A 16,006-nucleotide genomic window follows, 5' to 3' on the forward strand; every position below is an offset into this window, starting at 1 on the left:
AAAAGACAAAGAAGATAGCGGCGAGAGCGAACAGCAACCTTTACCTTTTCCTCCGACACATTGTAAACACAACTTAAATGCTTCAAAATCTTCACTGTAAAGATTTGAAAGAAAAAAATAATATTAAATCAATTACTCATTTTTAATTTATAAATTTTTTTTTCTTAATTTTTACTGCTAGAAAATTTTACGAACAACACATTAACTTGTTTTTCAAGGCTCAGACACAAAACCCTGTCTTCTTTGACTTTAATCATCATTCCTGAACGACATCGTATTCGACATCATACTTCTTACTCTCACTATATATATGCTTCGTTCACTTCACTGTCCCTCCAAAAGTTATTCCAACCATAATTCACTTGCCATGGCCGTTCCCTTCGCCCTGGTTTTCTTCGCCGGAGTTGTTCTCGCCGGAGCTTCCAGGGAGCTCCGGCCATCGGAACATGGCCTTACCTTCCAGACACTCTCACCGGCGGGGGCGCATTCCTCACCGGAGATGCGCTCCTTCTTCAACAGCGCCAATTCCTCGCCGGCCATGTCCTCCTCCTCCGACGTCGCATTGCCGCGGGCCATGAACTCCGGCGACGCCTCCCCGCCTACGTGGTGGCATCCCGCCAGAGGCCATGGCGGAGACGGCATGGGGAAGGCGCTGACGGTGGCGAGCCTCGTCTGCGGCGTGGCCGGCGCGGTTCTGCTGGTGGCTTCGGCCTTGATCTATTTGTTCAAGCACCGAAACAGAAAGCAGAAGAAACAAGACGCGGCGTTTTGCGTCGAGAATGGGAATGGAGGTGAAAATGATGAAGTGGAGAACAACAAATTGCAATTGGTGGTACGCGACCCCTAGAATTGCGCTCTATTGTTCACATTTTGATTTTGATTTTTCATTGCTTCGTTCATTTTCCTCAGTAGTGTTGTATGATTAATTCCACGTTGCATGTAAAGTGTAGAGTAACGGCGTTAGATTTATGACTTAATTATATAATAATATAATATATACTTTTTTTTTATTTATTTCGCGTTTTTCTAATCTTCTTTGTTAAATAACTAACATATATAATCAAACAAATTACTTTTATAAATATTATTAAGATTAAAAAGGTACAAAATAATAATTATAAAATGTGTGTACAAACATGACCTTATAAGGAATATTCGTGCTCACAGGAACATATGAATGCCGTCCCAAAATTTCTTCTTTTTTTCTTCTTTCTTCTTCCTCTTTCTGACGCGCCGTACTGTTATTGATCAGGAATTCAAATATCGTTTCCTTTCCATCCAAATCCAAGAATGCTTCGTTCAGTTCTAGATTAGCGTTTCCTGTAATGAAGAGGAAATGTACATAAAACATCATTTGGTAAAAAAATATGTAAAATGAATGATCAACTTAAATCGTGTCCTCAAAATTTGAAGAAATAGTCACTTTCTTTAAGTTTTCGACGAAAAAAAAATGTTTTTTAATATAAAAGATAAAAAAAATGCTTATACGTTATAATGATGATTTTTTAATTAATCTGATAAACTGTTCTTTTATGGACACAATATGCATCATGCAACGATTGAACCTTTTGAGCATCAAAGATCTAATATTGACTAACTCATAGAGATAGTCAAATTTCAAATCAACAAAATCTTGGAAAATTAGGTTATTCTGGCAATTGATGTTGTTCAAACAACACTATTGGTCAAGTAATTACCCTTTTTTATCATTCATTTTTCTATTTAACTTTATAGTATCATTGCACCAAGTACAGTAGAAAAAACGTTAATAAAATGAAAGTGTTGTCTAGTTAAATATTCAAATGTTTTCTTGATCATTTAAAAAAAAAATCATAAATGACTACTATTGTAAAACAGGAAGTTACTAAACAACACCGGGTTATGCAAAAAATGGGAACACTTTTCACATTTCGCTCAAAATGAAACATGGGTTAAAAATTAACAAATATATTTTTTCACACAAATTTTGTAGTGATCATTCTTGTAAACTTAAAGGGTAGTAGTAGATATATCTACGCTCAAATATATCATGGTCTTTTTAAGAATGCATTTTTGTATTGAAACAGAGACATGGAAACTGACATGCAGCTAAAATCCATTCTAACATCATTAGGTGTAGTTCAATAATTTAGTTGTAAAAACTAGAGAAATGAACAAAAAATGTTTATTTATTTGTCATGGCCAAATGCAGCTCAAAATTAGAAAAGAAAAGTCTTTGTAAGAAAAGGGAAAGTTTACTTAACAGTAATTTACCCAATGATCAAGACTCTAAAGGCATCCACTCAAGTGCTAACTCTAATTCTCCGGATTCAACGTTCTGGAGCTTGATTAATATCTCCTGTTTAACTTTACCACCAACAATTTTGACTTCGCTATCATCTATAAGCGCATTGTCCTGAGATTTCAGCCATATTCCTATCTGCATATCATCAAACATGCTAGGATCTCCATAGGCCATTGCAGATGTAATCAGGGGATGAAGATCAATGTCTGCTTCCCCCATTATATCATCAGATGAAAATAAGTCATAGTCAAATACCTTCTGCAATGCAATGTAACCAACGGTTATGACAATTTCCCATGTTTTTATATCTTCATACCATAACACATACACACACAAAGACAGCTAGAAGCATCACACATTCAGATCCAAATAAGATAACCCAAACGGGTGGCCACTTAATCCAAACTATAGTCCCATTAGAGGATGCTAGGGGAAAGTAGTATTTGATTTCCATTCTAGACAAAAGGGTGTAAGGGAGAAGGAACCTTTGAGTAGGGTTTGGTTGAGGTAACATATGGATTTGGTTTTACAATGAAAAAAGAGTCATGGATTGTTGAGAATTTTGGATTTTCTACTGGGTTTTTCTGTGCCCTGCTTTCAAAATACACTGCTAAACATTGATTTTGATGTTTTAAAATATATTAAAAAGATTTTTAAAGTACCAACATCAGTCAACACCAAAAAAAACACAGTAGAGAATCCGAACTCCATTGTTGAGGAATTAGGAAGAAGGAAGCTCAAGTGATTTGTATGCATATGGAAGAAATGTAGAATAGACACAGAATTTGTTCCATTTTTTATCAAAGACAAGATGAAATTCAATTTACCAAATTCAATAATCCAAATGGCCGAGTAACAGACAGCATAAGTTCTTCATTCCAGACTGGATTCAAATTACTCTTTATTACAGTTGTCTGAACAGTCTGAAGATGTAGCACCAAAAAGCCAATTCAGAAAGAAAGTTATCAATGTCTAGCAATCTTCAATTTAAAATTAAAAATAAAACATAAAGAACAAAAGTTTCTCAAGCATACATGCCAACGAGAACTGAGAACAAGCAACCTGCTGGCCAAGTGTGAAGATAACATATGGATCACTGGTCATCATATCTCTGATAGCTAAATCTGTGCCTTTGATCACTTTTACCTTCAAATTTCCAATAAATCCTTCCTTTCCTTCCTGTCATGACCATAAATATCAGTCAAACATCCAAGGAAAACCACTCCAATTAGAAAGCTTTCATCTGAGTGGAAATGTAGTTTTTACATTGATATGCTAACACAACATATGGTCAACAAACAAACAGAACTCCTCCAATCAAAGGAAATAAAATATGAAATATAATCACCTCACGCGAACCGCTAATACTTCGAAAATTATCCATAATCCCATCCATAATCCCTCTGGAAATACTTGATGGGGGATTCATTCTTCCCGACTTAATGCGCAAACTAGGTTTCAAAAATTCTTGACGTTCATACTTCGACCTGAAGTAAAAATAGCCACAGTTAAAATGCCACTCTTAACTTGAGCATCGATAATTTTGGTATCATAGATTTTGAATATAAAAAAAATATTGGTATCGTTGATGATGCTACAATGAGCAATATCCCAACCCCAATATTGATATCAACCTAGGACAATGAACTGCGACTACAAATAGTAGCAGAAAATAACGTAATCTTGAAAATAAATGATTCAGCGAAAAAAAAAACCATGAGAAAGAGAGAGCGCAGACGTTCATATCAATATCATCTAAAGTAGCCTAAAATATTTACCCACTTTGTGGTGACCATAAATATCATAAATTTATAAAACTAGCAAAATGATGCTAAGAATAATAGATATATAGTTTAAAGTGTAGATGAAAAGCTATCTAACCGGATGAAATTTTTGCGCTGCTCATGACTGGCATCTGGTCCAGGTTTTACAGATCCTTGTGAAATATAAGCCTCATAAATTGAATTAGCAGAAGAATTTCCTCCAACTTCAATCATTCCATTTATTTCCTCATCTGACCATTCATCCAATGTCACAGACAAAACCTGAAAGTAAAAACAAAATGTTCTGAGGCTTTAATGCATGGCCAGATAAATTAGTTCTTCACAGTATTAACTAGATAGACACAACTCATTGAAAGACAAGCAAGGGATAATGATTAAAAAAAAAAAAACCTTCATGCACCTTGCCTCAGTGGCTTAGGCACGTCATCAAAATAGGAAGTTTACTTCTTAGTCAAGAGTTACAGAGATTCATTTCTCACTTCTTATTATTACAGATAGAACCTGTACCTGTAAGTTGGTTGGTTGTCTTATCTTTGATATAAAATTTCACTTGCATCATGTATAAATTTGGACAAATTCAGAATTAAAAAAAGACCTAGTTTTCCACATATTATTTTAGATCATGTCAGAAAATTGTGAAAAAACTAAGCATGTATGACAATGAAGGCCAAGAGAAACTTAAGCAGCATAGTCCATTGGTAGAGGAGAAAAGCAACACTAAATTGAAGCTTCACATTTCATAAAAAGACATGCGAAAAGGTACCCTGTAATAATTTATCTATAAAAATAAATATGTTCCACTCCTACTACTCTTCATTTGATAACAGATATTACAGAAAGAATAGTTATTATTACAGATACATCACATAGTAGTAGCACATTGAAACGAAAACCTTCTTTCTTAAATAAGTGGGTCAGGAACAGTTTACCTTTGATACATGAGCACCAAGACTTCTGTGCACACCGCAGCATTTTAAGCATATAAAAACTCCAATATTCGCTGATCTGAAGAAGCAATTAGAAAAATGATTCACAATTAGGAGGTAATACGCATCCCACATTTTTCTATTTTAGCAAAATTCATGTAGTTAGTTTCGTATAACTTAGTCACAAGGATCTTAATAAATCCTTCCAGAAAATAGTCAACATTAGGACTCCAGTTTTGAGTATTATAATCAGTGATCATGACCATAAACCACTTAAGAAAAAGTAAAGGTGCATAGGTGAATATACTTACGCCCATTGAGGATCTGGAGCATTACAATCAGCACAAAAACGATTATCTTTTTGAAGCAATAAATCCTTCAACCTTCTTTTACCTGTAAGAGACCTGCCAATCGTTCAACTTCTCAAGAAAATAACTTTACTTTCACAATTAGACATGGAAATAAGAATAAGTGAGTTTGTTTTGTTCTCCTATGCAGATTTGTTCATAATTCATTGGTATCAAATATTTATGGTGTTTCTCTTCGAAGAAGCCATGTTTCAAACATAAAAGAAGCTTGAGTTCAATCTATTATAAGAAATAAGCCTGTTCGTTTTTCTTCTTTGTCCAACCTAAAAGGCTATTTATTTAAAGGCTTATTTTGCATCAAGGATTTGAAAAAAGAGGACAGGCATAAGCTTGGTATTCAAACTGCATTTAGATGATTTGTATTTGTAAAACTTTGTACCCGTTCCAGTTTTGTTTTTGCCTTTTTTAAATCAACAATCCTAGTTAAATATACACCCAGATTACAACTTCATCTAACTCATCAATCATCCATTCATATTATTATTATTATTATAATATAGCTGTTAAACGATCAAAATATCTTTTTTCTGTTAGTTTTTCTTATGCTTTTATAATACATATAAATTTAAGTTTATCTGGACTTTAATAAAGATAAAACAGTTAAACACACGAGAGCATAAAATTAAGAATCATTGCATACTTGAGGCAGGCCTTCCAAGTTCTGACCGATTATCACTCATTGCCACCTTTAAAGCCAGCAATAGTTCAAACTGCAACTCCTGTAATAGCAGCCAAGCTAATAAAGAACCTGAAAGAAAGAAAGAAAGATCTCGTCATAGACTCACAAAACAAAAGCCATACGAAATCCTATTATAACATAACTTTCTTCTAATTCCCCCCATAATAATTTTAAATAAAAACCAGTATTTGAATAACTAACGTCATCAACAGAATTACCCCTCAGGTTAATCTTCAGGAGAAAGGAGGGGAAGATAGAAACATCAAGCATCAAAAGCAAGAATTAGAAAAGAAGCAAATTTTGGTATTATATGCAGACATCACCATTGTTCTCTCCTCTGCGTGTTAAATATTGAACTTTCTTACATTATAATTAGAATTTTGCAAGCATTTACGTAAATCATTCATTCGCAACAAATAAATAATAAATAAACGACAACAATGGGGTAACCTGTTACCTCATTTTTTTCATTTTTCAAGTGAAGAAACTCCCAAAAATTCAACCAAAAAAACATAATGTTCATAAAAAAAGTACCGAAACCACAGCCACAAATCAGCAACCTTAAACTTGATATATCCTCGGGTACAACGAATGCAAATGGTCTTCAAAGGGTGAAAAAATGTCGGATTTCTGGGTGTTCAGATTTTTTTTTGAAAGACTAATAAGAACGTTTGCACTAAACGAATTATGTTCTTGAGGTGACACGAGGGAAAGTAAAGAAAATGAAAAGAGAGAGAAACTAATAATTGAGAGTGCAAAGATAGATTACAGAGAAAAAAGAAGAGAATAAAAATAGCTGTGAATGAATGAATCGAAAGAGGTGAATTTGAAATCCACAAGAGAGAATGAGATATAAGGAAGGTTTGTAATATGTTCTTTCATCATTTCATGTCAAAATTTGTTGGCATCCACCAACGTCATACAATTGTTTTCTTATTGTAGTTAATTAACTGTCACTGCATGTTTAAAAAATATTAATTTTGCTTAATCTCAATCATTTTTAATTAATTCACTCTGGATTGTATTAGTTAGTTGATATGATGGAGAAAGAAATGAAAAAATAATTTAAGGAAATATAAAATAAACAATAGAGGATAAAACAAGTTATACTGCTTTTCATTATTATTCTTCGTTCTTATTTTGCCATCCAAACAGAACAATATATTATCATTTCGTTTCATACTTTTCACCAATAAATTATAGTCTTAATGTACGAATTAAGAAACTGATAAACAATTTTTTTTTATTAAAGAACATGAAAGTATGTTACATCTGCGTTTTTCTAGGATAAAAGTGGTAGGATATAAATAAAGTTTTACTGGTAAGATAAGATATCAACATCAATTTATATACATAAAATACTTTTATTAATAATTTTTTTTAAATGATACCAAAACCAAATACTTTTATTAATAAAATATTTTTTTGAAATAATACTAAAAACAAACGCATATTTTAACTTCTATTATACAAAGATTGACATAAAAAATCTTAAAATAAACATATTTAATCACATATTTAAATGATTTTAAATTTAATTCAATTTTATAAAGCGAAATTTATTTTATTTATATAATTTGACTTAATTTCTCGTGGAGAAGAAATGAACTCGTTCAACGTTATATTTAAACTCATTACATATGTAAGTAACCAAAAAGAAGATTAAAAGCATGAGAATGTCTCAAAAAGAGAAATTGAAAAATTAAGCCTAAATCAACATGAAATGCATGCCACCTAATAGTGAAAATCAAAGCAAACTATGGAAAGAAATGAAACAATCGCCATCCTCATATTGCGAATGATCTGCAAAATTTGAAGAGTTTTGCTCTCCTTATGTATTATTTAGATACTAAAAATTAGAGATTGGCTTGCTTTTAAGTTATAACAATAATATATCCTATAAGTTGTGTAATTTTTATTGACTTAAAGTGTTGCAATAGGTGGAACTCTATGATGACAAAATCAAGAAAAAGGCCATGAAAATCTGAGATTTCAGGTAAGGAATCTCAACATCCAAGCATCTTTGTCACGCTAATTATCTGTTTTCTTTTATGCTTAAGTTTTTTATTCAAGGGTAGAATCATATGGCACCAAAAATGACCAAAATTGTAGATGTTGATCTTGTTCATTTTGGTGGGAAGGTCCAGGAAGTTGTTTCATATTGGGATATTTTCAGTTAGACCAGTCATGGAGGTGAAAAAGGAAGATACACAGAAAGAGGAAATGAAAACTATTTGCCATTGTAGAAAAGCCATGAAAATTTCAAAATAACTTTAGAAAAAATTACTATAGCACCCTATGTAACGCTACCATAAAATATATGCAAAGATTTAAGTTACTGATCACTAAATAGCACCATCACAGTGTACACTTTCCAAGAGAAAAACGATTATAGAGATTCTTACAAAAGTCATGTGCAGCTCACATGAACAACACCCTCTATAGTGATCGATATCGCATAAAGGGAAAAGGTGGACACTTCCCACGAAAAGACCTCGAACGGATGAAATCAATGTCAACTTTGTTCTAAAGTTAACTTTCACAAACTTGCAAGGTTGGGTGTTGTTCAAGGTCCTTCCTGGCACATGCTCCTAAAAGGCATAACTTAAAGGGACAAGGATGTTTTCTTTTATAAGTAGAGTGAATTCAGTATCATTTACTGTTCTCAAAGATTTAGTTGAAGTCTTCTTTTTCAATTAAAACAATTATATCAATATTTTCAATTAAAGCTCATAGGACAATTTTTTTTGTCCTTTATTTTTCCTTATTGATTGTGTGGACTTCAACTAGGATACTCATTTCATTTGCTCACAATTTCTCTTCCCCCTTCGTTATCTTTACTAAGGATCTGTAGTGCAGAGCAAACAAATAGTTACTCACATTCATAGTTTTTTTCTTCCCCGGTTTTTAAGAAGTGTGATGCCGTGTGGGTAATAAATTAGACTCTTTTTCACGAACAATGTCCTACCAATAATCTCCACAGGAACATATGCCATTCTTAAAATGATGAAAGCGGCTAGAATCTCGTACTACAATCTCACGGTCAACAATGTGGGTCATAAGCTTTATTGCAGAATGACAATCCCCACATACACGTAGATTTTTCATCACTGTTATTGTACTGCCTTCCACAGTGCTAAGCAGCGCAAATGCAATCGCAAGCCTTTCACTATGATAAGACAGCATTTCTTCTTTTTGCTCAGTTTCCACATCATGCAAAGCGAATTGTTGATCTGGAACATAACCTAATTCTTTTAACTTCACTCCTAACCACTCTAGCTTTTGATAAATTTTCCCTGTAAGAGGATGTGACCTATCTGCAGAGAGGAATTTGTGCTTTTGTCCTTTTAAGGTTAGCCAACTGGATCCTGGTTGTTTCACAATTCCATTATGTTTCATTTTTTTACGTATCAAAGCTACTTCAGCCCATCTGCTCGAAGAAGCATACAAGTTTGATAGCAATACATACGCAGCACTACAATCAGGTTCCATTTCAAATATCCGATTTGCAGCTCTTTCAGCTACATCTAAATTGGAGTGCTTCCTGCATGCACTCAGTAAAGCCAGCCATACCATTGAATTTGCTTTCATTGGCATGCTCATCACCAGTGCTTCTGCTTCATCAAGCTCTCCACACCGGCCAAGCACATCCACCATGCTTGCATAGTGTTCAATCGTAAGTGTAACTGATCTTTCCTGGCCAAAGTATCTGAAGATGCTCCTTGCTTTCTGTAACATACCAGAGCGACTACAGGCAGAAAGCAAACCGGTTAATGTGATTCCATCTGGATCAACTCTTTGACGCAGCATTTGATTAAAGAATGCTAGAACCCACATGCCACGTCCATGCTGTGCACAACCAACAATGACCGTGTTCCACGAGACAACACTCTTCTCATTAATCCCCTTAAACACAGAAACTGCATCACTGACATAACCACATTTACTATACATAACAACAAGAGAACCTCCCACATATCCACCACTTTCCAAACCCATCTTAACCACCTCAGCGTGGATCACTTTACCCCTCTCAAGATCCTCCAATCCACAACAAGAATTCAAAGCACTGGTGAAGGAAGACTCATTGGGAATCACACCAATTCTCATCATTTCTCTAAACACCTCCAACGCCTCTAGATGCTTATCATTGAAACCATACCCCGTCAATAGAGCTGTCCAAACCACCACATTCTTACAAAGTGCCTCACAAAAAACCCAGCACGCAGATTCGATCTGTTTGCAACAACTATAAAACGTAACCAGTGAAGCAGAAACAAATTCATCAAAACGCCAGTCACCCAGCTTGAGCGCAGAGCAATGAATTTGAATCCCCACGTGAAAAGCCAGTATCTTAGCAGCAGCAGACAGCCCACAAACCAAGCCAACAGAAGATGGACACACACCAGAAGCCACCATGTCGCGAAAAACAACCAATGCTTGTTCACTCTCTCCATTGTGATCAAGCCCAGCAATGATAGAACTCCAAGAAATCACATCCTTAGAAGGCATTTGGCGGAACAATCGCAAAGCATCATCAACTCTACCATTACCACAATACCCATGAATCATTGCATTCCACGCAGCCACATCCCTGTCCATAGGGTCCATTGCCCAGAACAAGGCTTCAGCCTCCTCGACAACTCCAAAGCGCAGTAACCCATCGACGAGGGTGGTCCACGACACAACGGTTCGGTGCGGCATTTCGTCGAACAGCTTCCTGGCGGTGACAATGTCGCCGCAATGTAGACACCCCTTAATCATGGAGTTCCAGGAAACGACATCCTTGAAGGGAATTTGACGAAAGAGGTGGATAGCTTCGTGGAGTCTGTGGTTGCTAGCGTAAGAATGGAGCATTATGGTGTAGAGGGAAACATGGGGGGAAGGGATTTGATCGAAAAAGGCACGAGCTTGGTCTAAAGTTCGATTATTGAGGTAGTGGAAGAGTACATGCTTGTGTGATTTGATGATGGTGAAAGGATTGGTGGAGATAGATGAAGTAGAAGTGGCAGTGGTGAATGAAAAGATTCTCGAGTTTCGAATTGCAATGCATGAAAACGTGTTAGTATGAAAAATGGACTTGGCTAAAGAACTGAAAAGAAGCATTGGAAGCAGAAATACTTCTGTGAATTAAACTACAGGACAATCGACTTCTACTTATACGACACAATAGAATGAAGTATGAGAAAGGAAGAATCATACAATATTGAATGAGGGGCGCGGGTCCAACGTTGTAGTGGAGAAATAGAAGAGAGAAAGTTTGGCTTATTTTTTTCATTGGTACAGGAAGTTTCGCTTTTGATTTTGATTTTGGAATTTAAAGAAAGTCGATGAGAGAATTTATGGGGACCATGGTTATAATGATAGAGAAGGAAGTTCACTATATTTTGTGTTAGAGGTTTCTATCACTTTATTTTCATTGTATATTATGCGTGTGGTTTAGAAAGATGACTCTGTTGATATGTTTTATTATATGCTTATTAGTATTAAAATTAAATTGGGGATGGAATCAGGTTTTATTTTTTAAGGATGATTTTTAGTGTAAAGCAGGTGCGGGCTTGTTACGTTTAAGAGCATATGCATGGATGCTTGGGTCGATTTGGTGGACCTATGTGGGGCTTACTTGTAATTAATTATTTCAAGAAATAGATCGGCTTCGTTAATTGAAAATAGTGCTTAGTTTGGTGTTTTAAAATTAACTGTTTTGAATTGATTAATGTTGTTATTGAGAATAAGTGTGAGATTGTGATATAAAAATAAGTTTTGTAATTGTCATCGGATGTGAGATTTTTTGTATTGCGATACGAGAAATAGATTGGGTCTCTTGTAGAGACGAGATTCGAGTGTCACTTCTTTTTGAGCAAGGAAGTGGATGTCTCGCCCAAAAGGCTTCCTTGAAAAGTCGGGGAGATAGGTCTGAAATTGCGATGGAAGACGATTCTGATTGCGTAACAGGTTGGGATGATAAAGTGTAAGGAAACGACACTGATTGATGAATGGATTGGTTGTGATATTATTTATGAGTGGAGTATGTTGCCATGACTAGTTATAGTTTGTGTTTTATGCTGTTTTATTATATGTTATGATGTTATTCCTGATTGCTCACATCACATATATAAAAGAATATACTTTTGAAGGGTATTTTATGAGTGTATTTATTGATAATATATTTATATTTATTAAGATATAATAGCAAATTATATTATAACTTTTATATATACAATTATGTAATTTATTTTTTAATATTAAATAAAATAAAATTGTGAATATTATAATAATGTTAAAAAAAATCACTAAATTTTTATTTGATTTTTATGATAAAATGTTTATTAGTATATGTAATATCCCAAAAATACAGTATAAAACTATATCATAGAATAATCACATTAAATAATATTACAGATCAATCTTACATTAAAAGAGAACGTACGGTTGTGGCCGAACGGCCTTACAAAGAAGGACAAGAAATTTAAAGCTGTACAGGGTGCAATTCTGACCGAACGGTTTACAAAATACTATACCGAACAGTCCTGCAAAAAGAAAAGGGAAAAGGTGATCGAGCGATCACCTTACTATCAGACTATACTACTGACCGAACGGTTCTACTGTTCGGTCTTAACTTCTACCTCTACTAAGATATCTTCCTCCAACGCCTCTTCTAGCAGCTCGTCTCCTTCTGCTCACATCCACACGGATGATCATTGCAACAGAAGGACAACCGAACGTACAAAACAGACAAGACAGGAAACACAGGATAAGCTTATGTAATTTAATTTATGTATAAACATATATTTCACACAATCAATCAAACAAGATAATTCATCATTCGTTCATGCAAAGCCTAATACTAGACTGACTGTCCGGACTGTATGAAATCTGTGTAGCTACGACGTTCGTGCACCCGGGTGATGTAGTAACTGGGATACCCTCAACAGCTGCTACCCGAGGTTAGTCCTATCTGTCCAAATTAACCATAAGGACTAGGACCTCCTGTCGTTCCCACACATGACTTACCCTCCTCTATGTGAGGACGAGTAATCACGGAACATCGGGATGAACCGTCAGCTTAGCATGCCAACATTCATACTTTACCAATTCCAATATACATTCATGAGTCATTCCTCCCCGGAACGCTCGTCCATAATCCAAAACATTTCATCCATATCATATTCTCTTCATCTTTCATTATTAATCATCTCAATTTCACCTTCGTACAAAGATTATTAAGGACACCAAATACCGAACGTTCAATCCTAACTCAGAACAAGAACGAACACTTGGAGCGAGAGAGAGGTCTCCAGTTCCAGAACAGATTAAGACCGAGAGGGTTACTATCGGGTTGAGAAAGAAACCGAGTACAATCATACATCACAAGGACGACTAGAACGAATATTACTTACAAAGTGAGCCAATTAAATGAATTGACTCTTGAGAGCTCAAACCGAACACCACAAAGGCCATTCCAAGTGCTAAGACTCTAGGCCGAAATCAATGAATACTGACATTTCAAAGAATAATACTTAGAAGAATTCACATGATGAAATCGTACGCTTATAAATACTTAGCTTATTTGAATTTAGAAATCAAGAAAACCGAATGTCAGTCAATGACCGAGCACGGTAGAGAGAAAACTCTATTGAAGTTGGACGAACGCTATTTTCATCAAGATAGATTATAAAAGAAAAGAGAATGAGCGCCTGGTGTAAGACTGAGCACTACTCAGTACGAGCGCTTGGTGTAGGACCGACACTACTCAGTACGAGCGCTTGGTGTAAGACCGAGCACTACTAAACTTATATTAGAAGGCTTGATACCATTTGGAGTAGTGTTTAAGAATAAACGAAAATATACAAATACACACACACACACACACACACACACACACATATATATATATATATATATATATATATATATATATATATATATATACACTTAAGTTTATAACCGAATACCAAGAAACAACTATGCTTGGCCGAACGCTCATGCACAGTATTTCGAAACGAAGACGCTCGTCCTCAATTAGGATTCTTTCCAAATGAAAGAATCCAATTCCAACCAAGTTCACTAGAAAAACCGAACGGTCAAGGACCGTTCAGTGACGAACGTACACTTTCATAGGGGAAATTTCATACTAGAATTATTTATATTCAACTTATTTCTCAACATATATCTTCATAATTTCATACATTCATATCATAGTCAATTTCTATACTTCATACAATCCAAACATAGCAACCATCATATTTCATATTAATTCAGTCAATTCAACGAACGTTCATGCAATACAAGTAACATACAAATTAAATTAATAAGCTTCCCTTACCTCTAAGCGTGATCGGACGTTCACAGAGGCAGAATATAGTTCACCACTACCAGTTCTTCTACCCTCAACGCTCGACAATTTTCCAACTACACCAAGTGACAACCCAACACTATCAGAACTACTCATTTTGAGAATGGTGATCAACACATGAAACCAGAACTAGGTTTGCATGTCTAAGAAAACGAACGACAGAGTGAAGAGAAGGACTTACCAGCCCAGCTTCACAAACCGAACGGTTTATCTGGAAGCTCTTGACGCCGGAAGTGCTTCTACGGTGTCTGAACGGAGATTGGAGAAGAGAAAGGGTGAGATTTCGTAGATAGAAGGAAGAGTTTTTAGAGAGAAAGAGGAGGAAATGAGATTTTTCAGAATCTGGGGAAGAAGGGTGCATGCAGAGAGTGTGACGTGAATTTCTGAAAATCAAGTTTTCCTTCCCACGTCAAAACGAGCGTCCGCTCATCTGCCAACACCTGTCTTTCACTATCTGATTTCTGGATCCTCTTCGCTTGACACCTGGCGTCCGTTCAGAGGGATTTTGGGTGCGTTTTAAATGGTTCTGACCGTATAAGATTAAATATAAATAATTTTTATAATTTTATTGTAAATAACTTTTATTTATTTTGTAAGTAATTTTTTAATTAAAAAATAGTTAAATTTAAAAGATAATCAAAACTAAAAAACAGGTAAAAGGGAAAGAAATTATCATTTAAATGATAAAATTAGTAAGATAATTATTTTGATTTAAAAAAGTTATTTAAAAAGTAAAATTGAAAAACAAAAGTATAAGTTTTAGCAGGGAGAAATCTATACAAGAATTAATAAATATTAATTTATTTTTCTAAAAGTTAAATCTGAATAGCATACAATGTTTAGTTGATTACACTTTGTGTCATGTAAGATTAGATTTGAGTTAATGAATAATAAATTAATTAAATATTTTTACGAAAAGTAAAAGCACACATTAACTAAATATTAATAATTAATAAATAAGTTATAAATGTTATATATATATATATATATATATATTAATATTAGATCTTATGCAAAATAAAAATATAATTGAGTATATTTAAGATATAATAAATTATGTGTAACTTTCATCATAAATCACAAATGTTTTTTATTCGAAAAAGGTAAATACAAATAAAGTGCTTGTTTATCTGTGAATGAATGAATTTTTCATTTTCTATTTTTGTTTTCTATCCGCTGAAGTAGATTAAATTAAGTGTAGTAGAACCCTTCTCACCGTTGGATTCTTGATTCTACAATAAGAAAGTCACAACTACACCATTCCCCCTAAGCACAATCAACGGACTCCAGCAATCCAGGCACGCAGCTCCTTCGGGACTGGACTGACTTTGAAGTTCTTTTACTTTTTCTCTTTTTATAAAAACTTTGTTATAAATATATTATAAAATATATAATTTCTCTTGCAAATTTGTTAGTCGAACTTGTTGGAGACTCCCATGGAATTCATCTATACGCATCAGGAATTAAGTTTTCTTCGTGTTTTGTTGGTATTTACAACAATATTTTGCTGACATCAACAATCAAAATCTAAATAATTAAAACATTGTTTCTGAAATTCAAATGTCTTTCCAAGACAGAATTTCTGTCGTGGCTAAGAATGTCGCAGCTA

The 16,006-nt window shown here is 34.5% G+C and overlaps 3 protein-coding genes across 3 annotated transcripts; 1 reads left to right on the forward strand and 2 right to left on the reverse strand.

Annotated features, from left to right (window-relative positions):
• The first annotated feature begins 328 nt into the window (after positions 1-328).
• Positions 329-1,010, forward strand: LOC124839142 (uncharacterized). The gene has a single exon (XM_047314876.2). The coding sequence runs from the start codon at positions 368-370 to the stop codon at positions 845-847; it is 480 nt and encodes a 159-aa protein (XP_047170832.2). The 5' UTR covers positions 329-367; the 3' UTR covers positions 848-1,010.
• Positions 1,011-1,154: 144 nt separating this feature from the next.
• LOC124839141 (ADP-ribosylation factor GTPase-activating protein AGD12-like) lies at positions 1,155-6,042 on the reverse strand. The gene is made up of 9 exons (XM_088111384.1): positions 6,003-6,042; positions 5,306-5,387; positions 4,998-5,073; positions 4,166-4,329; positions 3,633-3,771; positions 3,347-3,463; positions 3,112-3,207; positions 2,254-2,542; positions 1,155-1,320 (listed from the first exon to the last, which is right to left on the reverse strand). The coding sequence occupies exons 1-8, from the start codon at positions 6,040-6,042 to the stop codon at positions 2,261-2,263; spliced, it is 996 nt and encodes a 331-aa protein (XP_087967510.1). The 3' UTR covers positions 1,155-1,320; positions 2,254-2,260.
• A 2,853-nt stretch (positions 6,043-8,895) lies between these two features.
• On the reverse strand, positions 8,896-11,339 carry LOC124839134 (Pentatricopeptide repeat (PPR) superfamily protein). Its single transcript, XM_047314868.2, has one exon. The coding sequence runs from the start codon at positions 11,145-11,147 to the stop codon at positions 9,006-9,008; it is 2,142 nt and encodes a 713-aa protein (XP_047170824.2). The 5' UTR covers positions 11,148-11,339; the 3' UTR covers positions 8,896-9,005.
• Positions 11,340-16,006: the final 4,667 nt, after the last annotated feature.

The sequence above is a fragment of the Vigna umbellata genome, chromosome 1 (genome assembly GCF_029865625.1).
Source record: "Vigna umbellata cultivar VRB3 chromosome 1, Vumbellata_1.0, whole genome shotgun sequence".
NCBI classification, from domain to species: Eukaryota; Viridiplantae; Streptophyta; class Magnoliopsida; order Fabales; family Fabaceae; genus Vigna; species Vigna umbellata.